Source organism: Hemitrygon akajei, chromosome 5, assembly GCF_048418815.1.
Source record: "Hemitrygon akajei chromosome 5, sHemAka1.3, whole genome shotgun sequence".
NCBI lineage: Eukaryota > Metazoa > Chordata > Chondrichthyes > Myliobatiformes > Dasyatidae > Hemitrygon > Hemitrygon akajei.
The window spans coordinates 153,884,054-153,911,078 of NC_133128.1; the positions used below are offsets into that span (position 1 = coordinate 153,884,054).

At 39.6% G+C, this 27,025-nt stretch overlaps 1 protein-coding gene across 1 annotated transcript in view; it reads left to right on the top strand.

Annotated features, from left to right (window-relative positions):
- Window positions 1-27,025, top strand: part of LOC140728340 (protein boule-like) — a 109,956-nt gene that overhangs the window by 22,098 nt on the left and 60,833 nt on the right. The window contains exons 5-6 of the mRNA XM_073046925.1: window positions 23,979-24,054; window positions 24,846-24,973. Coding sequence (XP_072903026.1) covers window positions 23,979-24,054; window positions 24,846-24,973 — 204 coding nt within the window. The remainder of the gene's footprint in view (window positions 1-23,978; window positions 24,055-24,845; window positions 24,974-27,025) is intronic.

A 27,025-nucleotide genomic window follows, 5' to 3' on the forward strand; every position in this document is an offset into this window, starting at 1 on the left:
GAGAAGAAACCGCCATCTTAGTAAAAAAAAATTCACCTTCGAAGGATTAATAATAATGACCAAAGATAAAGTACGGTGGTTGAAGTAAGTAAAATAAAAAGATTAGCATGTCGAGAAAAAAACACTTTAACTAGAGTATAAAATATAGAGTAAACCTACACCAATAGCCAGAAACAAAATCTGGTTTTGGAAATAAAAACCTTCTTGCACGATCAAAATCACTCATTTATTTGGAATGAGTGTCCGTAGCAGTAGGGAAGTTTTCATCTGGAAAGCTGCTCGCTTCAGATGTAGAAAGGAAAACTCGCCTTGGTGCATTCGGAGACGATATTCTGAACTTCGCTGGGTATAAGAGCGCAGGTTTTAGATTTTTCTCATAACATTCAGACATCAGAGGTTTAAAAAGAAGCCTTGCCTTCATTATTTCTGGACTAAAGTCTTCTACTAAATGAAAATTGTGATCTTGAAATTTGACCATCCCTACATGCCAAGCCACACGAATAAGTTGCTCTTTAACATGCACATAGTGAAATCGGACAATTACAACCGGTGGTTTAGCTGAAGCACTTGGTGATCGACGCATAATTCTGTGGGCGCGATCGAGTAATGGAGGACTGTCTGGGAATATAGAAAGGAACACATCCTTTAAAAGTTGAGCAAAGTACTACGAGGGGTCCCCTTGTTCAATACCTTCTGGGAGACCAAGTATGCGTAGGTTCTGTCTTCTGGACCGATTCTTAAAGTCAACACTCTTGGCTTTAAGTGTTTCCACCTGTTTAATCGTCAAAAGTAAGTTCTGCTCCAATTTTTCAATTATCAAATCTCGCTTCTGAGCGTCTTCTTGCAGAGTTGCGATTAGAACTTGCTGCTGGTTAACTACTGAATCCGTCTTATCCATATAATCTTGAAAAGCCTTTATATCTTGTTTAAAAATTTGTTGTTCTTCAAATTTTTGATTTAAAACCTCCAATAACATTTCATAAGTCAATTCAGTGCCCTTAGGATCAGTTGTCGTTTTCTTCCTGTTACCGTTAAAATCCTTCCCGTGTTCTCGCCCTTTAGATCTAAGAGCCATTTCTGTATTCCTTTCTTCAAAAATTCACAATAAACTCTTAAAGATAAGTCCAAAAAAGTAACAAGAATCTTTTAGTGTAGGTAAAAATAAGTTATATAAGGGTGATCATAGGTTAAAAAAAGTAAAGGTTATGGAGCGAATCTGAAACAGTGCTCACTCCATGAGCGTCTCCTGCTGACTCGCACACAGGCATCTGATGGTAGCCCCTAACTAGATTAGCTTTCCAGATAAACATGCCAAAAAGTCTTGAATGTGTGGAACTGGGTAACAATCAAGGATGGTGGTCTGGTTAAGGTGTCAGTAATCATCACATGGACAGCAACCACCATCAGAGTTTGGGACCATATGGAGGAGTGAAGCCAGGGGCTATTTAACGGGCATACAGTGTGGAGTCTTTCCGTGTTGGCAAGTTTTCCTGGTTGCCAGCTTTTCTGGGTCCAGTCCAGGTCCACAGTCTTGGTCTGGTGGGCTAGTTGTGGGAATGTGTTGATAAACCCCATGTTTTGTGACTTTCATGGAGAGTTGCCCTGGTGAGGTTTGGGAATTTGCCCAGCAGTTAAGTAAACTCAGATGCAGTGTGAATGCGCTTGACCGATTCATAGTCCTTGATGTTCACAAGCTGGCAGTTCTTAAAATTGATTGACAGTCCTTGGGCATACAGGAAATCTGCACGGAGCAGAGGTCTAGGCACTTCAGCCAAGACAAAGTCCCATGTGGAACATCACCCACTGAAGCAGAGCATCATCCATCATGTCCTGTAAGCCTGGATCTTGCTGTCATTGGTGATCTCTGGCAAGATTTTGTCACTCTTTGCCTTTTCATAGATATGTAATGCTGACAGCACACCTACTTGAACACCATGTCACATAAGAAGCATCACCCTGAAAGGGTGTCCTTAATGAACAATGGACAACCCTGACAGCTGGAACCCACAGTCTTCAAACCTCTGATGTCCCAACACACTGATACTGTCGAAGCTATGAGGTGGTTGGCACTTCCTAGCGTTTGTACCAAAATTTATCATTTTCAGGCTGGTGTTCAAGCAGACTCGCCACTCTCACAGCTGGTTAACTACTGAGTGACTGTACCGCGTAGTAGAATTTGTGGAGATTTCTTGCAGAGTGAACTGGGCCTTGGCTTGTACAAACCAAGTGACGGCATTTTGCTCCCAAAACTCCGGCAGTTTCAAAGCTACTGTGTTGGCCGACACATCCAATAACTCTGGAATCGTCCTAGAGCATCGGGAACACCATTGTAGGTTTTTGCAAATAAAACAAAGTGTTCTTGTTTAATGAAACCTGTAGTACATTTTATTGAACTCCAAAACCTAAAGTTAAACAAAAGCACACTAAAAATTCTTGCATCATAACAACATCATGTCCGACCAGCCTCTTAAAGTGAAACCCCAACTCTGTGTTGGTGATTGTGAATTATGTACATTTCTCCCAATTACATTACAAAGTAATTTGTTTCATGGCAGAATATTGTTCAAGGATGTTGACATTGAAACCTGAAGTTTTCAGTTGTGAGTAGTTATCTCATGAAAGGGAACATAATGAATTAATAAAACTATGGCATTGTATTAAATATGGATTTTATTAGGGAAATTAGATAATTTGCATTCTGAATGTGATGTTTGCTCTTTAAATTAAAGTGATATTTAAAAGATTTTACAACAAATTTGGTGTCATTGTGTTAATAGTAGGTAATGGAAAAATAGAAGGTAATCATATGCCATGGGGTCACTTTTTCTCATTCTGTTCAAGTGACTGCTGAAGTCACTTGTATAATTCTAATTCACCCAAAAAAACTTGTAAGCAGAAAAAAATTGTGAAGAAAGCCTTTTTTTATGCTTTCAAGGATGTTCCAATGTTCCAGATACCGGTAACCCCTAATTAACAGCTGTTAAGGTGACAGAAACTTGTCCTTGCAATATACACTTCACTTGAAATACAAAATAAAATTCGCTTTTGTAGAATTGTGTGTAATGGATAAATGGATGAGCACATAAAGAAAAATGAACTTTCCTTTATTAACATATGTGCAAATGTATATTGACAGAAAATTACAGTAGGGACTATTTTCTAGCATCTCAATCCAGATGGTGGGGTCACTTCTAATTTGTTTTAATTCTGTCGAAACCTGTAGACCAAATAGCTTACAGCAAATATTTACATCAGGCTGCTATTAAAACATAGCGTTAAACACCATTATCTTCTCAATACGGATCAGCAAGCTTCAAAACTTGTGCCTATACAACTCTTCGCAACTGGATTCTTGACTTCCTCAACAGCGAACCACAGGCAGTACAGATTGGTGATGAGTGGGAGCTCCACAAAAGAAGGTGAAAATGTACAAATTCCATCCAGAATGGGAAGAGGAATTACTATTTACCTTGGTGAAAGACAAGTGTGTATGTTGTGCCACCAAACACAAGCACTGATTTAGAGGGAATCTGGAGTGGCAACACCACACCAACCACCAGAAATTTAAAGGCACCTGCCCCCCAAAAGTGCAATTCGTGCCAGGACAGTTGAGGAGCTGTAATCGGGATTGAAGGCCCAGCAATCGTTTTTCACAAAACTCAAAACAAGGCTGCTATTGAAGCATTTCTTGTAAGTCACCTTTTGGCTAAACACGAGAAGCCTTTTACAGATGGCGATTTATTCAAGGAAGCAGTGGCCATTACCACAGAGACTTTTTAATGACTAAAAACAAAAACGACATCACAACCACAATACATGATATACCGTTTGGCCCTGCAACAGTGACAAGGAGGGTGGAGTCACTGTCAGAGGACGTGGATCGACAAGTGTTACAGGACTTGTCACTCTGTGAATATTTTTCACTACAGTTCGATGAATCCCTGGATGCAATGCAAACAACTCAGCCTATTGTATTTGACAGAATGGCGTTCCAGGATTTTACAACAAAGGCGGACTTCTCACTCTTCTGCAATTAAAGGAGAGAATGAGAGGTGAGGATATTTACAATGAGTTTTTTTTTAATGTGACATTCCCATTCATAAATTGGTGGCAATTACTACTGATGGGGCCCCAGCAATGTGTGGTGTGCACGTTGGTTTTATAGCACTGTGCTGTAGTGACCCTGATTTTCCCAACTTCCTGGATTATCACTGTGATTCATCAGCGGGCCTTGGCTGGGAAGGTCGTGGACTTTTCTCATGTAATGACACTGGTGGTCAAACTGATAAACTTGATTCAAGCAAAAGCGCTTCAGCATCGCTTATTCAATGCGTTATTGGATGAGCTCGATGCCGCTTGCAGAGACAATTCTCATGGTGGTTGAGTCATGGCATAGTGCTGCAACAATTTGTTGACTTGCTGCCTGAAATAAGACTTTTCTGTCGACAAGAAACAAGGAGCACGAGGAACTGTCAGATGATGTGTGGGTACTGGATTTAGAGTTTCTGACAGACCTAATGGCTAAATTAAATCGCACTTAATAACAAGCTCATGGGAAAAGACCAACGCCTGCCCCACATGATAAGCACAGTAAATGCGTTTAAGGCCAAGCTTGGTGTTTGGATTTCAAATTTAAAGAATGGGAGGCTGACACACTTCCCCAACTTGGGGAAAAAATGTTACAGGCCATCAAGGAAAAAAATGCTTTTCACCCTGAGCAGTACTGTGCTTACCTAGACAAACTGGCAATAAAATTTGATCAGCGTTTTGGCGAGTTAAACGTCATGAAAGATATTGCTGCATTTATTTCAAACCCATTTCTGCCAGTGGGTATAGAACAGAAATCACCGCAGAAATCCACACCAGGCTTACTTCCCTCACAGGAAAATAGCCACTCACAGGAGACCTTGCCCACGCCCAGGATTACGGCTGCACAGGTGGAAGGTCAACTGAGGAAGATCTGTACCAGCAAGGCGGCTGGACCGGATGGAGTTTCCCCACGATTACTGAGGGCCTGTGCGACTGAGCTGGGAGAACCACTACAGCGCATCTTCAACATGAGCCTGGAGCAGAGAAGAGTACCCAGACAGTGGAAAACATCCTGTATTGTCCTGGTACCGAAGAAACCACAACCAAAGGAGTTGAATGACTTCAGACCTGTTGCCTTGACGTCGCACGTGATGAAGACCATGGAGCGGCTGATAATACAGAATCTGAGGCCACAAACCAGGCTGTACTTCCTTAGAAGGTTGGCGTCATTCAATGTCTGTAGTGGCGTGTTGGGGAGGAAGCATTAAGAAGAGGGACGCCTCACGTCTTAATAAGCTGATAAGGAAGGCGGGCTCTGTCGTGGGCAAAGTACTGGAGAGTTTAACATCGGTAGCTGAGCGAAGGGCGCTGAGTAGGCTACGGTCAATTATGGAAAACTCTGAACATCCTCTACATAGCACCATCCAGAGACAGAGAAGCAGTTTCAGCGACAGGTTACTATCGATGCAATGCTCCTCAGACAGGATGAAGAGGTCAATACTCCCCAATGCCATTAGGCTTTACAATTCAACCGCCAGGACTTAAGAACCTTTTAAAAGCTATTATTAATGCTTTTTGAGATAGTGATTTAGATGCATATCATATTTTTTACTGAGTTAAGTATTGTATGTAATTAGTTTTGCTACAACAAGTGTATAGGACATTGGAAAAAAAGTTGAATTTCCCCATGGGGATGAATAAAGTATCTATCTATCTATCTATCAGATAGCAGCCAAATTCCAGCAAGTATTTGGTGTGCCAAGTAATACCGAAATGGAAATTGATTTGCAAAATGACATTGAGCTTAAAGCAAGATCAAGGGACGGTGACTTTTGGGGACTTGTCTGCAGGGAGAAGTTTCCTCATCTCATCATGTGCCCTAAAAGTCAGTGCCTACTTCGGGTCAACTTATCTATGTGAAATTGCATTTTCATAGATGAAAATTATTAAATCTTTGTACAGGAGCTGTCTTACTGACAGACACCTCACAGACTGTCTCAGACTGGCTGTCTGTAGTCATGAGCTAAATTTCAGAGAACTAGCAGAAAGTGTTCAGCCTCAGTCATCATACTGAGTGCAACAGTCAATTTTCATTCATTTATTTTTCATGTTGAAATAAAATTAAATGATGAAACTTAGAATTAAAGGTGTGAGGTATTGTAATATTCTTAAAGAAAGACAGCTATGGCCTGTTTGATAAGCTAGTTACAGTGTTTTCTTGTTTGAATTAATTTGAAAGTTTCATAAAAGCATTTTATGTAATTCAAATACAATTAGACCAAATAAAAGGCCTCAAATTAGAAGTACAATCTGAGCTGTTCTGTAGATCTTGCCTTTCACTAAGGTCGAGGTAGGGGATCTTGGGCTTAAAAAGGTTGGTGACCACTATCTTACATCCTTCACATACATGGGAAGTTAAAATCTTTACATTATGTCTCTGTCTAAATGTGCAATATGCAATCATACTAATTTATAATAAATAGAACAGTCATGTAACATAGAGTTCACTCAAATCAGCGTGAATTTATCAGTCTGATGGCCTGGTGGAAGAAGCTGTCCTAGAGCCTGTTGGTCCTGGCTTTTATGTTGTGGTGCCGTTTCTGGAATGGTAGCAGCTGAAATAGATTGTGGTTAGGGTTACTCCGGTCCCCAATGATCCTATGGGCCCTTTTTACACGCCTGTCTTTGTAAATGTTCTGCATCATGGGAAGTTCACAACTCCAGATGTGCTGGGCTGTCCACACCACTCTCTGCAGAGTCCTGCGATTAAGGGAGGTACAGTTCCAATACCAGGCAGTGATGCAGCCAGTCAGGATGCTCTCAATTGTGCTTCTGTAGAAAGTTCTTGGGATTTGGGGGCCCATACCAAACTTCCTCAACCATCTGAGGTGATAGAGGGGCTATTGTGCCTTTTTCACCACACAGCTGTTGTGTACAGACTATGTGAGGTCCTCTGTGATGTGGATACTGAGGAACTTAAAGCTGTTTACCCTCTTAACACCAGATCCATTGATGTCAATGGGGGTTAGACCCTCTCCATTTCTCCTGTAATCCCAAACCAGCTCCTTTGTTTTTGCGACATTGAGGGAGAGGTTGTTTTCTTGACACCACTGTGTCAGAGAGATGACTCCTTCCCTGTAGGCCACCACATTATTGTTTGAGATGAAGGCCAATCAATGTAGTGTTGGCAAATTTAATTAGCAGATTAGAGCTGTGGGTGGCGACACAGTCATGGGTATACAGGGAGTAAAGAAAAGGATTTAGTACACAGCCCTGAGGTGCTCCTGTGTTGAGAGTCAGAGGAGTGGAAGTGAGGGGGCCTACTCTTACAACCTGTTGGCGATCTGACAGGAAGTCCAGGATCCAGCTGCACAAGGTAGAGTCAAGGCCAAGGTCTCTTGAGCTTCTTGTCAAGCCTGGATGGAACTATGGTGTTGAATGCTGAATTGTAGTCCAAGAACATCATTCTCATATAAACATCCTTCTTCTCCAGATGTGTAAGGACGGTATGTAGAGCAGTGGCTATTGCATCTGCCGATCAGTTGTGCTGGTAGGTGAATTGAGTCCTTATTAGCCCGGTGCTCTACTGTCTACACTCATAACTATATGGCTAAGCACAGCCCAAACGCCTTCTATAAATTTGCCAAAGGCATTGCTGTTGGCAGAATCTCAAATGGCTATGTAGAGTGTATAGGAAAAAGATACTTCAGTTGAGTGGTGTCACAATAATTTTGCACTCAATGTCACAAAGACCAAGGAATTGATAATAGGCTTCATGAAGGGGAAGTTGAGAAAACACACACCTATCCTCATTGAGGGGTCAGCATAATGAAGGATGAGCAGTTTCAAGTTCCTGGATTCAATATCTCGCAATCTATCCTGGGCACAACACATTGAAGCAATTATAACAAAGGCAAACCAGCAGCTCTGCTTCATTAAGAGTTTGAGAAGATTTGGAATCTCACCAAAGACACCTGCAGATTTCTACACATTGGAGAGCATTCTGACTTCTTGCATCGCCACCTGGTATAGAGATGCCAATGCATGGGGATCGTAAGGGGTTTCAGAGGATTGTAATTCAGTCAGCTCTATCATAGGCACAATCCTCCCTGCTATTGAAGGCATCTTCCAAAGGCAGCATTCATCATAAAGTATATGTCTTTTTCGCATTACTACCATCAGGGAGGAGGTACAGGATCCTGAAGACCTACACTCAATGTTTTAGGAACAGCTTCAACTCCTCTGCCTTCAAATTTTTGAACAGTACATGAACATAATATCACTATTCCTCTATTTTGCACATTTTTTATTATAGCATAGTGATTTGTTATGCCTGCACTGTACTGCCGCAAAACAACAAATTTTACCATTTCTGTCAGTGACAATACACCTGATTCAGATTATAAGCATTCCTCGACTTTGCATTATTTAGGACTTAAAACATTCTGAAGTTTTATAGGAGTTGAAACACTCCTGATGAAGGACTTTTTAGGATGTTTTAGGACTTAAAACATTCTGAAGTTCTATAAGAGTTGAAACATTCCTGATGAAGGGTTTTGGCTTGAAACGTCGTCACTACCTCCTCCCATAGATGTTGTCTGGCCTGCTGAGTTCTGCCAGCGTTTTGTGTTTTTATTTATCTCCAGCATCTGCAGATTCACTCGTGTTGCCTATTAAATATTAAAGATTTTTGGATTTAGGTTATTTACATTTAGCAAATGGTTTTGGCTACTGGTCTTCTGTTCCTTGACAATGTATTGTGGATTTAATTTGGAACAATGCTGGCGTCTGGGATGGATGTGAACCAGAAGGTGTGAAGTTTGCATGTAGTTTTGAAAGAAAGCATTGTTTATACTTTGTAAATATGAAATTGTCCTTTGTGTTTAGCAAATATATATCGAGCCCCATGTTGGGCCAGCAAACCTTTCCACCGAAGGACTCCTTATGATGCCTGCTATACCTTGTTTTGTCTAATAAAGAAGCTACTTTGTATCCACCAGTAATTCTCTCTCTGGTGATTTCATTCACGTAACAACATTTGGTGTCAGTAATGGGATACCTTCGTGACCTATCGTGTGACCAGCGATCTTAGCAGTCTTAAGTGGGTGAGTATTTTCTAAGATAGCACTCTCACTTGGATCAGTTTGGGTCGGTGGTACATGGGAACACAAGATATCACGAATGCGGAGAACTGAACTGGTAGATATAAAACCAATGTGCATGTGAATGTGTATTTATGTAAGTGAGGAAACTGTGTGTTAACTTGACGAGACGGAACCACCAGTTGCGAAGGGTGGTTACCAATGATTCGGGACGACAGAGAGAGGGTGTGTAAACTCGTTTGGGGAGCTGCATTTTAGTGTATGTTTTGCAAATGTGATGCAAAGGAATACTGCAGGCATCATGAGTTCAGGTGCTCAAAAGTGGCAGATTGCAGGGTACATACTCTGCAGTTTTAAGTACGTGCTGTTTAACTGGTACCCATCTTTTTTATTTTGCGTAGTGCAGGAATTAGTGTGGAGGTATTTCAGTGAGAGGTTTTACCCAGATATATCTGACGGGATGGCACCTATTGAGATCAAGCTACGTTAGGTTGAGAACCCTGATGATCCAAACCAGCCCTTGACAATGATTACGAACATTCATAAGCCCTTCACCTATACACTCTACATAGCCATTTGAGATTCTGCCAAACATCGAGAAACAGAGCATTTTGTCAGAGTTGCCCCCACATAAAGTCACATGTGGGAATTCAGACTTCTGGCATAAGCTCGAGGACATGGTTGAAATTCACCAGGTACACCCTAAGGATATACACATGTTGGTAAAAGCAAAGATGGCCCAAGGGGTGTGGGATGGTACCTGGGCAACTATCGGGAACGCCATCAATGAAGAAACATACCCTCTTTTTAAAGGGGAAGTGAGGCAGCGACTGGGGGGAGGTGTGAGTAACTGGGGAACAATAATGGCAGTGATTCAAAAAGCTCATGAGATGGCCATGGATTATGCAGAATGTAAATATCAAGCATATGAGGAGTATTCAGGGTTGGATAATCCAGGGAGGGATGACCAAGTCTTCGTGAAAATGCTGTAGGAAGGCCTGAGCTCAGCCGACCAGGAAGTTTTAGACAGGCATAACAGTGGGGTCAACCTACTCTGCGATAGTTTCATGGGCCAGTGAGATAGACTAAAGAAAGTCAAGAGAAATCGTGGTGACTATAGTAGATGCAGCTGCGGTGATGTCCCAGAGAGTTTGTTTTGCTTGCCGGCAACCAGGGCATAAAGCAAGGAATTGCTGGAATAGACGTGGGAGGGTAAAGGAGTTGATATGCTACAGGTGCGGCCTATTGTGACACGCTTGGAGGCAGTGCCCAAAAAGAGGAAAGAAAAACAGGTGAACGTCACAGCAGCCACATAGTCTCTCACCCCATTGGTGCCCAGTCTGACCATCAATCAGATCAAAGAGCTAGCAAAGACTGCTCCTAAGTCAGAAAAAGATATGGCAACAGGCCCCACTGCCAGTGCTGGTGAACCGCAGATGTACACAACTGCATTGTTAGGGGGGGCGGCAGTGCAATATGGTAAGTGACCCAGGGGCATCGGTATCAATAACAGACCTATCCTTGCCAACAACCAGACAGGCCATTTATATTAGGGGCGTAGGAGGGAAAACAGTGAAAGCAGAAAGAAGTGAGTCTTAAGTACTCGAAATTGGGGGAGTGCAGCTTCCAGTGTATTTCTGGGTATGTCCAAATATCAAGGGCTCTATCCTTGGAATAGACATCCTAAGGGAAGCAGGAGCTGTTCTAGATTCGTGAAAGGGAGAAATAATATGGACAAGTCGGGCGGCGAACGCATACAACCAACAGAATACACAACCTGGCTAGCATAGTTGCAGCTGCCCCAATCACCAGAGACTGGAGCCAGGATGGTGTCTCTAGGTTACTTTTTTTTAAAATAATTTTTTTTTTAAAAATTATCAACCCTTCCCCCCTCCCCCCTAACATATCCCTGTAGAAAGAGAAAAAAAAGAGAAGAAAAAAAAAAGAATGCCTGGATATCGGAAGATCCCCACATGCTCCACGGAGTTCATAATAGCTTTAGTGTATATATTTACTTCTTTCCCCAAATAACCAATAATTTTATCTTCTGAGCACTTATATGTTTAATCCTATCTTTTGTAAATAAGGGCACCAAATTTTCAGAAATATTTCATATTTATCTCTTAAATTATAAGTAATTTTTTCAAGTGGAATGCAGCTGAAAATTTCATTCTTCCAACAATCTATACTTAAGTATGAATCCGATTTCCAAGTAACTGCAATAGCCTTTTTGGCTACTGCCAATGCAATTTTTATGAATTCTTTCTGATATTTATTGAGTTTGGATTTCGGTTTTATCCCTTCAATATCGCCTAGTAAAAATAATGTTGGATTATGTGGAAGTTGTGTTCCAATAATTTGTTCCAATAAAACTCTTAAATTTGTCCAAAAAGGTTGAATTTTAAAGCAAGACCAAGTACAGTGTAAAAAAGTACCGATTTCTTGATTACATCGGAAACATTGATCAGATAAATTTGAGTTTAATTTATTTATTTTTTGTGGTGTCATATATAATTGATGTAAAAAATTATATTGCACTAATCTTAACCGGACATTTGTTGTATTTGTCATACTGTCAAGATATAGTCTTGACCAATTTGTTTCTTCAATTTTTGATATTCAAATCAGTTTCCCATTTTTGTCTTGACTTATGAATTCCTTGTTTAATTGCCTGTTTTTGAATCAAACTATACATACAAGAAATAATTTTTTTAATTTTTCCTTTTTGAATTAAAGTTTCCATTTCATTAGGTTTCAGCAATAACATTGTTTGACCCAATTTATCTCTTAAATAAGCCCTTAATTGGAAATAACAAAAAAGTGTTGTTTGACATTTTGTATTTATTCTTTAGTTGATCAAATGACATTAAAATACCTCCTTCAAAACAATCTCCTATATATCTAATCCCTTTTTGAAACCAATTGATTTCTTTATCTCATCATCAACATTTATCTTATCCCATAAATCAATCAAATGTTTTAATATAGGGGATTCTTTCTTTTCCCGTATCCATTTAGATTCCCACTTATATATAAAATCTTCTGTTATATTTTCTCCTATTTTATCTAATTCTATTCTAATCCATGCCGGTTTATCTTCATCAAAAAAAGATGCAATAAATCTAAGTTGATTTGCTTTATAATAATTCTTAAAGTTTGGAAGTTGTAACCCTCCTAGATCAAATATTCATGTCAGTTTTTCCAATGATATTCTTGACATCTTGCCTTTCCAAAGGAACTTCCTCACACATTTATTTAACTCTTGAAAAAACTTCTACGGTAATTGTATTGGTAGTGTTTGGAATAAATATTGTAATCTAGGGAATATATTCATTTTTACAGCATTTACTCTGCCTACTAATGTTATTGGTAATGTAATCCATTTATCAAGATCTTCTTGAATTTTTTTCAATAATGGTAAGTAATTTAATTTATATAAATTCTTTATATCATTATCAATTCTTATACCTAAATATTTTATACCATTTATCGGCCATCTAAATTGAGTTATTAGTCAACATTGACTATAATCTCCTTTAGTAAGAGGTAGAATTTCACTTTTATCCCAATTTATTTTGTAGCCTGATATTTTCCCATATTCTTCCAATCTAGAAGATAATTTACGCAGTGAATACAATGGGTTTGTTAAATAAAGCAAAATATCATCAGCAAATAAATTAATCTTATATTCCTCCTGGTTAACTCTGAAACCCATAATATCTGGGTCCGTTCTAATTAATTCAGCTAATGGTTCTATTGCCAACACAAATAAAGCAGGTGATAATGGACAACCTTGTCTAGTTGACCTTGTTAACTGAAATGATGTTGAAATTTGACCATTTGTCACTACTTTAGCTTTGGGATTAGTATTTAAGGTTTTAATCCATTTTATAAAAGATACTCCTAATCCATATTTTTCCAATACCTTAAATAAAAAATCCCATTCCAATCTATCAAATGCTTTTTCTGCATCTAAGGCAACTGCCACACTGATTTCCTCCCTCTTTTGTGTTAAATGAATTATGCTAAGTAACCGAGTTACATTATCTGCCGATTGTCTATTTTTGATAAATCCTGTTTGATCCATATGTATTAATTTTGGTAAGTATTTAGATCATCTATTAGATAAAATTTTTGCTATTATTTTATAGTCGGTATTCAACAAAGAAATAGGTCAAAATGATGTTGGCTTTAAAATATCTCTGTCTTTTTTTGGCAATACTATTAAAATAGCTGTCGAAAAAGATTCTGGAAGTTTACGCGTTCTTTCCGCTTGGGTATTAACTCCATAAAAGGAGGAATTAGTAAATCTTTAAACTTTTTATAAAATTTGGGTGGAAAACCATCTTCTCCTGGGGATTTATTATTCTGAAGTGATCCTAGAGCTTCTTCGACCTCTTTTTATGTAAAAGGCATATTTAATCCCTTCTGTTCTTCCGAATTCAATTTTGGTAGAGTTATTTGTGATAAAAACCTTTCTATCTCAACATTATCATTTTGTGATTCTGATTGATACAGTTCAGAACAAAAATTCTTAAAAGTTTCATTAATTTCTAAAGGTTTAGAAGTAATTTTATTTACACTTGTTCTAATTGCATTTATCGTTTTGGAAATCTGGTCTGTTTTTAACTGCCAAGCAAGAATCTTGTGTGATCTTTCACCTAGTTCGTAATATCTCTGTTTAGTTCTCATAATTGCTTTTTCTGTTCAGTATGTCTGAAGTGTATTATATTGTAACTTCTTGTTAATAAGTTGTCTTCGTTTTTCTTCTGTCATATATCTTTGAGATTCTTTTTCTAATTTTGTAATCTCTTTTTCCAATTGATCTATTTCTACCATATATTCCTTCTTAATTCTAGAAGTATAACTTATTATCTGGCCTCTCAAATATGCCTTCATTGCTTCCCTTACTATAAATTTATCAACAACTGAATGTAAATTTGTATCTAAAAAAAACTGAATCTGCTTTTTCGTGAAATCACAAAAATCTTGACGTTTTAATAATATTGAATTAAATCTCCATCTGTAAATCGATTCCTCTTTATCCATCATTATCATTGTCATTGTCAAGGGGGAATGATCTGACAATATTCTTGCTTTATATTCCATATTTTTCACTCTGTCTTGAATATTTGTTGATAATAGGAAAAAATCTATCCTTGAATAAGTTTTATGTCTATTTGAATAAAATGAGTAATCTCTTTCTTTTGGATTAATTCTTCTCCATATATCAATCAAATTTAAATCTTTCATCAATGATAAAGATAATTTTGCTACTTTTGATTTTGTAACAACCTTTGTTGATCTATCTAACACTGGGTCTAGACAAAAATTAAAGTCTCCACCTATTAATATTTTGTCATGTGCGTCAGCCAAATTCAAATAAGCCTCTTGTATAAATTTTACATCATTTTCATTTGGTGCATAATTATTCATAAGAGTCCATAGTTCTGAAAAAATTTGACAATGTATAGTTACATATCGCCCCGCAGAATCAATTAATACATTTTGTATTTTAATTGGTAAAGCTTTATTAACCAAAATTGCAACTCCCCTCACCTTTGAATTAAATGAAGCTGCAATAACATTTCCAACCCAATCTGTCTTTAATTTCTGATGTTCTATCTCTGTTAAGTGTGTTTCTTGTAAAAAAAAAGGTATATCTATTTTCATTTTCTTAATATATGTTAAAATTCTTTTTCTTTTCACCGGTCCATTAAGCCCATTAACATTAAAACTTTAAAAATTCAGCAAATTAGTCATTATTTTTAACAGGGTTACTCCAGTCTATAGTAATACCTAATTTTTCAACCTTCGTAGTACCTTGGGGAATCTTTTTAAAATTCTCAGTGTTGCTATGCGTCTCTGCCCCCCCTCCCCCTGCCGGATTGTCCAGGCAAAGAAAGAAAGATTAAAGAAAAATAGATTATAAAGAAAAAAAAATACCCCCCTACAAATGTTGTGAATAAACAAAAACACAACATTACCCCCCTCCGTTGTACGGGTCATGGCAATCGCCATGATTACACACGTGAATCCCGTAGCAATCGATCCGAAGTTCCCCCAGCTCCCCCGTAACATAAAAAAGTATATATAAGAGAAGAAAAAATAATATCACTACTCTCGATTAATATTTCTCAAATTTTCCCCTTTCTCCCCCTGTATCATATAATTAAGAATATATTTAAATATTCTTCTGTCCTTAAACATCCATCAACATTCACTGTCCCTGTCTTCATCTTTAATCCATTTCACTTTTAAATCTTTGGCTGTGGTTAGCAAATATTTGGGCGTTCTTGCGCAAATTCTTCCACATCCCGATAATCAGTAAAACATCTTTTTCCGTCATCCAAAAAAATTATCAGGGTTGCCGGGTGGCACAATATAAATTTATAACCCTTTTCCCATAAAACTTTTCTTGCTGGGTTAAATTCCTTCTTTCTCTTCAAAAGGTCATAACTTATATCAGGATAGAAAAGAACTGTTTTCCCTTTTATCATCAATGGCCCGTTTCTCTTTCTGGCACGTTGGGCAGCCGCCTTCAGGATCTTTTCTTTATCTTGATGTCTTAAGCATTTTATCAAGATTGATCGTGGGTTTTGATCAACGAGGTCTTGATCTTAAGGCTCTGTGAGCCCTTTCAATTTCAATTAACTGGGTTCCTTATTCCATTTCCGGAATCCTTTTTTGAAAAAAAATTATTGGATCCTCTCCCTCTATACCTTCTTTAAGTCCAACAATCTTAATATTATTTCGTCTGCTAAAATTTTCAAGTACATTCACTTTTTCCAACATCCGTTTTCTTTCTGATGTCCAGGCAGAAATATTATCTTCCATTTTATTCACTCTATCAATGGTGTCTCCCATTGTTTCTTCCAAGTTTTTAATTTTCTTGTCCATTTTGTCCTCTGTCTTTTCATTATTTTATCAAACATAATCTTCATATTTTTAATATCTTTTTATTACTTTTAATGCTTTTAATTCATGCATTATTTGCACAAAAGATTTTTTTATGTCTCCAATATCACCTCCAACCTCTTCCTGTTGCCCTTTGTTTGTCTCTTCATCGTCTGATTTATCCAGAGAATCTGATTCCGCCTCATAAACACTTTCACTTTCAGTTCCAATCATAGCTGGGATTTGTAGTTTGGGTTGCTCGTGTTTGCGCATGCCCCTTCCTTCACGCATGCGCAATTCCTGTTGGGTTTTTTTTTTTTGGAAACGGTTGATGTTGCCGCAGTTTCCTGTTCTGTATCGCCAGAGGTAAAATGCACTTGAGCCCAAGGCTCTTTCATGGCAGCTGGCCTTGATTCTTTTCCAACTTTTGTTGTCTTCAAAGTAGTAGTTTTCTTCTGCTTCTGTTTAGGAGACATATCTTAAGACATTCCTGAGTAGTTTATAAGTAATTTTTTAAAAGTATTTACTAACTTTTCTTCACTTAAACATTATTTTACTGTTTTTTTATGGAAGAGCTGGATTTCCATGTTTCGATCCTACGTCATCACATGACATCCCCCGTCTCTGGGTTACTTTGTCAGCAGTTCCCAGCAGTGTGGGCTACACACAAGCAAGATTGTGGTCGAGTAAAGATAAACCCAGTTAAAATAGAGGAGGGTCTGTATAAACACCATAAGCAGTACCCTATAAAAATTGACGCATTGACAGCTGTCCAGGGTATAGTGAGTATAGTGAAAGAACAAAAACTCTAGGGATATGCAGAGAGACTGCAGCCACTACTAACTCGCCTACATGGCCAGTAAAGCCCAGTGGATCATATCCATTAAAAACAGGCTACCAAGATTGCATCCCATTGTGGCGGGCCCTGCAACAATCCTGAATGGCCTGTCTCCGAAACATAAAGTTTTTCCAGTCCCTCCGAGGGTAGACATTACTTGCGAATAAGGCATCAGAGGAACAAGAGGCAATTGAAATTCCAAGTGCGCAGGAAGAAACGACAGAAGTATATGAAGAGGTGGAGGCAGAAGAGAAAGGGAACAAAGGAGCAACCGGATGGGAGCTGGGCACATGGGAAGCAAAGAGTTGCAGTGGCCCCACCACGTATTAGGCAGATGTTACTGAAGTTATACCATGGGGTAATTACGGGTTGCAGGGAGCCTAGGGCTTACAGGGATAGAATGACACAGTACGTGGAAGACCTTTGTGATATAAACATACAACGAGGAAACGCAAAGGCAGAAAACCGTGAATATTATGTTAAAGTGGGATGATGATGAAGGCTGATTGCTGAAGGTAGATGATTGGTTTTGTAGCATAGAATAGAAAAGATTGGAAAATAGATGGGGAGGGATTTTTAAGTTAAAGCAGAGACACCAAGTTCCACAACTTCGGTGGCATTTCAGACTGCACACGACATCTGAAGGCAGTCACCGTTAGTCTCAAAGAGGAGCTGGGCCCTTTCAGTGGTTGGGCCAGTGATCGACTGGACAGATTGGAAGGGGGTGCCACCAGGGAGAGGTCCTTGTAGACATTTACATAGAGGCCACCCCAACCCCTTCCTTTACATCGATGGGAGGGCCTGTGGGTGCTCCTGGAAAGAGTTTCAGCGACCAGAGAATGAAGGGGTGAAGACAAAGGAATGTGATTAAGCTGCAATCAGCCTGCAGGGAAAGAGCCAACAGGCACATGAAAGAAACCACATTTCTAAAGACTTGTTCAAATTTCTGGAACTGCCTCTCTGCTTAACATTTGGTAGGTAACGATTAGGGAATACTAGAGTAGATATGGAGGCACACAAACTTGGGGTTTTTTGAGGCAAGGCGTTTTTGCTGCCCTATTTGAGTAGATCCTCCAAGGTTGGCCTTTTCCCGGTACAAATTTATTTCTGTCCGGGAGGATCAAGGGAAGGGACTGTTCAGGTGATTTTTGGGTTTAGGTCATTTACATTTAACAAATGTCTTTGTCTACCAGTCTTCTGTTCCTTGACTATTGTGGATTTAATTTGGAACAATGCATTTCCTAAGAGCTGTGAATCCCAGCCCACAGACGATGCTGGTGTCTGTGGGAAGGATGTGAACCAGAAGGTGTGAAGTTTGAACGTAGTTTCAAAAGAAAGCATTGTCTATACAGGTTTCCCCCCGCTATCCAAAGGTAGAGCGTTCTTATGAAACCTTTCGTAAGCCGAAATGTCATAAAGCGAAGAAGCAATTAACATTAATTTATATGGGAAATTTTTTTGGCCGTTCCCGTACCCAAAAAATAACCTACCAAATCATACCAATTAACACATAAAACCTAAAATAACACAAGCATAGTAAAAGCAGGAATGATATGATAAATACACAACCTATATTAGGTAGAAATATTGTATGTACAGTGTAGGTTCACTTATCAAAATCGGGAAGACAGCCAAAATCGATTTGGAGGAAAAAAATTGGCATGTACACACATGCGCACACAACTACTCGCAAAAGGCTTTACAGTCATGGTAGTCTTTCAATAGACAATAGGTGCAGAAGTAGACCATTCGGCCCTTTGAGCCTGCACCGCCATTCTGAGATCATGGCTGATCATCTACTATCAATACCCAGTTACTGCCTTATCCCCATATCCCTTGATTCCCCTATCCATAAGATACCTATCTAGCTCCTTCTTGAAAGCATCCAGAGAATTGGCCTCCACTGCCTCCGAAGCAGTGCATTCCAGACCCCCACAACTCTCTGGGAGAAGAAGTTTTTCCTTAACTCTGTCCTAAATGACCTACCCCTTATTCTCAAACCATGCCCTCTGGTACTGGACTCCCAGCATCTGGAACATATTTCCTGCCTCTATCTTGTCCAATCCCTTAATAATCTTATATGTTGCAAATCTCAGGATAAACATGTATAAAGTGGGCGTCTTTTTTTGTAAAAGCAAAAATCCTCTTTGGTTAGAAAAAACAGGTACTAATGTAGGTCTTTCGTAACAGCGAGCTGTCGTAAAGCAAACGTTTGAAAAACGGGGGCCACTTGTAGTTTGTAAATATGGAATTGTCCTTTATGTTTAGCAAATAAATATTGAGCCCTACCTTTCCACCGAAAGCATCTCCGTATGATGCCTGCTGTACCTTGTTTTGTGGAATAAAGAAGCTGCTTTGTATCTACCAGTAGCTCTCTCTCCGGTGATTTCATTCACGCAACAACAAAATATTGATGTTCAGTGATAACAATCTTACAAAGATCTCTAGATTAGTGTATAGTTATGTCAACATTGCTCATTTGTTTCTGCTAGTCTAATTCTGTTACTGGCTGTCGATGCCCATTCATTTTCAAGCGTGTGCTTAGCAAGAAGGAAAATATATGTACACAGTTAAACATTGACATTGTTACTGTTTAATGAATCGACAGGGCAAAAATGAGTTGTGAATTGTTTTCTTATTTTTTTCATTCCTTTATACTGTAGGTACTATTCCAAACAACACACTTCACTTTCATTGTGTTTGATGATTGTGTATGAAAGTTAGCTTCTGGGTTTTTGCCAGTAATCCAAGAGAACGAGTGCATAAGTAATTAGAATTCAGTACTTAAATGATGGTATTTTCTGTCACTGGAATTTATGCTATTTCCTTTCTGAGTTTGAATACAAATAGAAACTGTTAAATTACCCATGACAGTATTGTTACTTGCTAATGTGGATGCATCTCATTCCACAGTGATGTTCCAATACTTCCTCTATCCTTTTTCTGAGCAAAATTAGGTTGGAACATTTGGTGGTTTTTGAATCAGTATGTTTTCTGTCAAAGATTGGATCATAATGCAATAAAATTCAGAAGATCAGATGAAGCACAAGAGATCTGATCAGATCTTTTTTGTAAATACACTTGTTTCGAGCGGACAGGGATGCAACTCTTTCCGGTAAGACTCGCGGTGGTGGCTTGTGTGTTTACATCAATATGGAATGGTACAAGAACTCTGTGCTGGTTTCCAGACACTGCTCATCGCTAGTGGAGTTTGTGACTGTTAGATGCAGACCATTTTATTTACCATGGGAATTCACCACTGTCCTTATAGTCGGTGTCTATATTCCACCCCCAGTGCTAAGGAGGTGCTCTGTGAACTGTATGGGGCTATTAGCGAACAGCAGAACACACACCCTGATGTACTGTTAATTGTCGCTGGAGATTTTAACCATGCAAACTCAAGTCAGAGCTTCCCAGATTCCATCAGAATGTGGACTTTGCAACGACAGGGGAGAACGCGTTGGACCTTGTTTACACAAACATCCCCGACGTGTACCGGGCAGAGCCCTGCCCCCACCTCAGTTACTCAGGCCACATCTCTGTTATGCTAATCCCAGCATACAGACTGCTCATCAGGTGCTTCAGACCAGTTCAGAAGCAGGTGAAAACCTGGCCAGCAGGAGCCATCTCTGCTCTTCATGACTGCTTTGAGTACACTGACTGGTACATGTTCAGGGAGGCTGCAACCGATGGCGACTCTACCAACTTTCTCACTGACATCTTCAACATCTCCCTGAACAGCGCCGTCGTTCTTACCTGCTTCAAGACTACCACCATCGTCCCCATGCCGAAGAAGTCTTCAGTGTCCTGCCTCAATGACTACCATCCCGTTGCACTCACATCCATCATCATGAAGTGTTTCGAGAGGCTCGTCATGAGGCATATCAAGACCCTGCTGCCCACCTCACTGGAACCCTTGCAGTTTGCGTACCGTTCCAACCATTCAACAGATGACGCCATTGCCATCACCCTCCCCCTGGCCCTAACCCACCTAGACAAAAAAGACACGTACGTTGGAATGCTGTTCATAGACTTCAGTTCAGCATTCAACACAATCATTCATCAGAAACTGATTGGAAAGCTGAGCCTATTGGGCCTGGACACCTCTCTCTGCAACTGGATGCTAGACTTCCTGACTGGGAGACCGGATCAGAAGCAGTATCTCCAACGCCATCACACTGAGCACCCCCCCCCCCCCCCGCAGGGCTGTGTGCTCAACCATTGCTGTTCATTCTGCTGACCTATGACTGTGCTGCAACGCACAGATCAAACCATATCATCAAGTTCACTGATGACACGACTGTGGTGGGTCTCATCAGCAAGAACAATGAGTCAGCATACAGAGAGGAGGTGCAGTGGCTAACAGACTGGTGCAGAGTCAACAACCTGTCTCTTAATGTGAACAAAACAAAAGAGATGATAGTTGACTTCAGGGGGGCACAGAGCAACCACTCTCCACTGAGCATGGATGGCTCCTCAGTAGAGATAGTTAAGAGTGCCAAATTTTTTGGTGTTCATCTGGCAGAGGGCTGAGGAAAGTCCATCTCCCACCCCCCATCCTCATCACATTCTACAGAGGTTGTATTGAGAGCATCCTGAGCAGCTGCATCACTGCCTGGTTCGGAAATTGCACCATCTCTGATCGCAAGGCCCTGCAGCAGATAGTGAGGTCAGCTGAGATCATCGGGGTCTTTCTTCCCACCATTACAGACATTTACACCACACCACATGCTGCATCCGCAAAGCAAACAGCATTATGAAGGACCCCACGCACCCCTCATACAAACTCTTCTCCCTCCTGCCATCTGGGAAAAGGCACTGAAGCATTTGGGCTCTCATGACCAGACAATGTAACAGTTTCTTCCCCCAAGCCATCAGACTCCTCAATACCCAGAGTCTGGACTGACACCAACTTACTGCCCTCTACTGTGCCTATTGTCTTGTTTATTATTAATTGTAATGCCTGCACTGTTTGTGCACTTTATGCAGTCCTGGGTAGGTCTGTAGTCTAGTTTTTTTTTGTTTTACGTAGTTCATTGTAGTTTTTCTGTTGTTTCATGTAGCACCATGGTCCTGAGAAACATTGTCTCGTTTTTGCAGTGTACTGTACCAGCAGGTCAAAATGACAATAAAAAAGTGACTTAACTTGACCAGGTTGATAAATTTTCTTTACTCCCAAACTTCCTGAGCTATATGAGTTGTATCTAAACGATAAGGCATGAAGAGTTCTTTAAGGCATTATTGAAAGAAGCAGTTAAGTGCTGGAAGAGTACTGTCATTTGTTTTTGATACGGATGCCACTCAGACTGGTGATGTGGAAGATCTGTATGATATCGAAGGAGATTCTGACTCTTCATCATTTTTTCTCCAGTCCTGATGAAGGGTCTCGGCCTGCAGCGTCGACTGTTTGCTCTTTTCCATAGATGGTGCCTGGCCTGCTGAGTTCCTCCATTTTGTGTGTTCTACTTGGATATCCAGCATTTGCTGATTTTCTCATTTATGACAGACTGGGCTGATGGATTTTTAAATTTATCAGGCATTATTCTTCTTGATTACATTACATTCTAGTTGTAGTTAGTACTAGAGTATATTTAAGAGTGGGATTTTTCCTGTCAGCACTCAAAAACAATTCAAAGTGATCATAAAGAACATTGTAGGTTGGTATTTCTAATGCCTTCCCAAATAAACTATACCTGTGAACGAAATCTGCTTGCAGCTGTGCTTATTTCAGGCAAGGGCTCAATATTAATTAATTTCAACTAAAATCAAGCATTCTTTTTGATTGGCAGAGGGTTGAATAGTGTTTTATGTATTTTAGAACTTAATGACTAGAAAAGGATCGATATTGTTAAGGAAATCGGGAAGGCAAAGAAGAGGGTATGAGATGAATCTAGCAGGGTGACTAGAGTGAGAGTAGATCCCTTTCAGGATGAGCAGAGCCACCTGCAAAAGAAAGATGAGATTTTTAATGACTATTTCTCTTTGCTTATTGAGGGGAAAAAATGAGGATTGCTGAAAAGGGAAACAATTGGAGATGTTTTGAAGGATATTCATATTACCAGGAAGGAGTATTTGCAGCCTTACTGCGCTTTGATTGAGTGCATCCTCGAAATTTGCGGGTGCGTTAGAGAAGAAATTGCAGAATCCCCTACAGAGATATGTGCTTTATTGTTAGCCACTGATGAAGTTATCGAATGATGTTCCGATATTTATACCTAACAAGGCAGAGAATGATAGGCTAATCAGCCTGACATCAATAGTAGAGAAGTTGTTGGAGGGAATTCTAAGGAACAGGATCTACCAACATTGGATAGATAAGAAGTTGATTAGCAGTCAGTATGACTTTGTGCCTTGGAAGTCGTGCTTGGTGAATTTTTTTAGAGTTTTAAGTAATCTAAATGGTAGATGAGGGTGGTGAGTGTATAGAATGAACTGCCAGAAGTGGTTGATGCAGGTACAGTAGTAAAATTTAAGAAGCACTTGGACTGATAAGTACATAGAAGAGTGGGACTTATGAGGGATAAGTGCCGAATGCAGGAAATTGAGAGTAGCTGAGTCAGGATGGACTCACTGGGCCAAAGTGTCTGTAACCATGCTGTAACGCCCTATGATTCTAACTATTCTGTCTGAAGCCCAATCAATCTGAGATCATTGGGAACTGTTTTCTCCATCCTCCTTCCAAGGATTTTGGTATGATTATCTTAACCCAAACTCTATGGAAAATAAATTAATGTTATGTAAGTTCCTGTTTGTCTTCAGTTTTACAGAGATCCTTTGTAAGGTTCAAGAAGTATTTAAAGCTAAAATCTGATTTCCACAATTGCTTCAGATTTCTTTTTTTTTCCAAATCCAGTCATCCACATTTAATCTGTTTTTCTCCTAATTATTATTACCATTGTAATGTCTGTGCAATTTAGATTGAATAGGTTAGAAATTTTTGGAGGATACACTTAAGAATTTACACATATAAGTATATATGTTATACTCAAAAATTTATAGCTGGGTGAAAAAATGCTTTACTCTCCAAATTCATATTAAATTATACTTTTTAGTTCTGTAAATGACTTCAATTTTTTAATTTGACAATAAGTTTTGTATTTTTATGTTTTCAGGCAGAGAAGTTGAATTACAAGGATAAAAAACTGAATATTGGTCCTGCAATAAGAAAACAGCAAGTGGGGATACCACGTATGTATTTAATATAATTGGTAATTCTGGGAAGAATACAGTGGACTATATTTAATGACTGCACTAATGAAAAGATGTAAAAGCAAATAGATTCAAGGCAGCTTTAATAAATCTTAAGGGGACAGTGCACTGCCTTTGATGAAAATCCACAGCTTCATTGTGAACCATTTTTATTTACAGTTTAATTTCATGTTGAGACCATGAATCTATTCACTAGCTGGATACAGATAATTAATAATGATATGGGGAGATTGATAGTGAGTTGGGATTTTTTAAAATCAGTTTTGCCAAGTCTGATAGCAGAATGTCACAAGTAATTTCAATTTGTGTATTCCTTTTAATTTGTAAATTACTTGTTTTTTACATAATTTAGTAGCAAATGCTTTGAGAGATTCCATTGGGATTCTGTTTATGCTTTATATTTCCTATTTCTGAAAGTTTTGCTTTGTACATTGTTGCTTTGTTCTTTCCAGTCAAATTGTACTTGTAATGAGTTTCATGCTAGGGTAAGATGAATCTCACTAAGTATCTTTAATGCTATTAACATCAGTGAATTAGGGTACTCTAAATAATTTCCCTTGCAATCTTTTACCCATATGATGCTGAATTATATTGATACTGCTATCATCTCAGGCGGATGACTTTGAGAGTTTAGGTAAATACTTGTTAATTTTCAGCTTGTATATGAACTGGTATGAAATTTTCTGTAGAAGATTATGTACTAGCCTTTATGCATTTTTTCAGTAAGTGCTCAGTATTTTTAACTGAATCACATTGTACCTGTTGAGTAGGAACAAGCTTAATGCCAGCAGCTGGGACAATGTACTTAACCACTTCAACAGGATACCCATATACATACCACAATGGAGTGGCTTATTTCCACAGTCCAGAAATTGCTTCTGTTCCACAGACTTGGCCTGTGAGTAAATGCATACTTTTTTTTAAATTTTACAGGAACCAGCAGTAGAGGAAATGAAAAAAAATTATTGAAGATGAACATTAGTTAGGAGAAAAAACTAGCAAGTAATGTCAAAACAAACAGGAGGATTTCAGTTAGATACGTTAAAAGGGTGTAGATAGTGTGAGGCACTTGTAGGATGAGACAAAGAAATTAGTAACAGGTGTCACATACCCCGTGACGGGTTAAAGAACCAGGAGAAATAGAAAACACCGTGGAGTCTTGTATTGCTATAAACTAATGCTATTTATTAGTAACTACGCAATACAGTAATATAAATGCAGATATATCAAACGGGTTAGCAATGATTGTGTGTGTGTGTGGAAATAGGAAGTCCAGGCTTCTTCAAGCTAGGGGTAAATGGATACAGTCTTATGATGATGAGTACAGTTCAGTTCTGTTCGTGGTGTTGAGTCGAGTAGTGATGGAGAGAGAGGGAGAGTTTTGACTCTTCAGGTAGGCTGATGCCGTCGATTGTCTCGTTGTCCTCTGAAATCCCTTGGAAGTCACTGACTGACCACACACAAAGGGGACCGTTCTTCTGTGGTGGAATTATTAACCCAGGCGAGGGTTGGACATACAAATAACTCCCCACCGGTCACACCGTTTTCACACTGCAAGAGCCACTGATCGATCCTCCAAAACCTACCTTTTCTGTGGGCACAACAAAGCTCATTCAGTGTCCAGTCCAAAACCATGTGTCTGTAGGTCCATCAGCAGACCTCCTATTTATCTCACTGTGCTGAACACCAGCTATCCATCAAATAACGCCACCCTCAGTCACCATGGCGACCCATGAGCTGCTGGTTGCTCTTTCTCTGCAAAAACTCACAAGCAGGCAGTGTCATTGTACATTCAAAACAAGCTTGCAGAGAAACCATAACACCATCTCCGAACAGTCTTTGTCTCTTTCTCTCTTAATAACAGGGTGTCCAGGGTTGAACAACAACTCTCTCTCTCTTTTCAAAAACACAGTTCATAGGGGTAATTCAGGACCCTGTCTCACGGGAAACAGGGAAATGGCAGATAGGTTTGTAACAGTATTTTGCACCAGTCTTCGTGGTAGAGGGTACCACAAGTATTCCAGAGATAGTTGATGAGCTAGTTCTAAATAATATTTACAGTACCGGTAATCATTGTGTTCTATCAACGTGCAAAGTATTGGGGACCAAAGGGAGACAAGTTACTTACCAGAAGCTGAAGGCTTACACCTGAGTGATTTAAAGGGCAGTGCCTTTGTAGTCTGCCGGATTAACTCTACGTTGCAGTGGTCAGGCAGCTCCACTTGGACACTTCCTCTTACCCCTGAAGCAGGACCCCATTAAGAATGATCAGGCCACCATCTCCCTCACCATCACCAACCCCATCACTGCAGAGGTCTCCCCTCCACAGCCTCCAACCTTATTTTTTCCAAACCCCATACCAACTGTTTCTACCTTTTGCACAAGATTCATGAGCCAGACTGCTGGTAGCTCCATTGTTTCTGCTTGCCCTTGCCCTACTGAACTCATGTTCTCACATCTGAATCTATCTTGTTTAACTTCCCCCCCCCCCCCCCATCCCATAGAATTCTTTTCCACCTACATCTATGGTAGCTCTCATGCTCTGCACCAGTTCCAACAACTTTCAGTTTCCTGGCTCCAACCAGTTCATTTTCAACATGAATGTAGAGTCCCTGTACACTTCTATCCCTCTTTAGGAAGGCTTCTGGGCTCTCATTTCTTTGTGGATAACAAACCCATCCAATCCCCTCCACTACCACCCTCCTCCATCTGGCAGAACCGGTACTTGCCCTCAACAACTTCTCTTTCTGACTTCCAACTTTCTCCAATGTAGCTCTGGCTCTTGGCATGGGCCCCAGTTATGCATGCTTTTTCACTGGCTATTTGGAACAATCCATGATCCTGACAACGCTCTCCAACACTCTTTCTGCTACTTTGATGACTGCATTGGGGCCACTTTCTATACCCATGTGAAGCTCATCAATTCATAAACTTCACTATTGACTTCCTT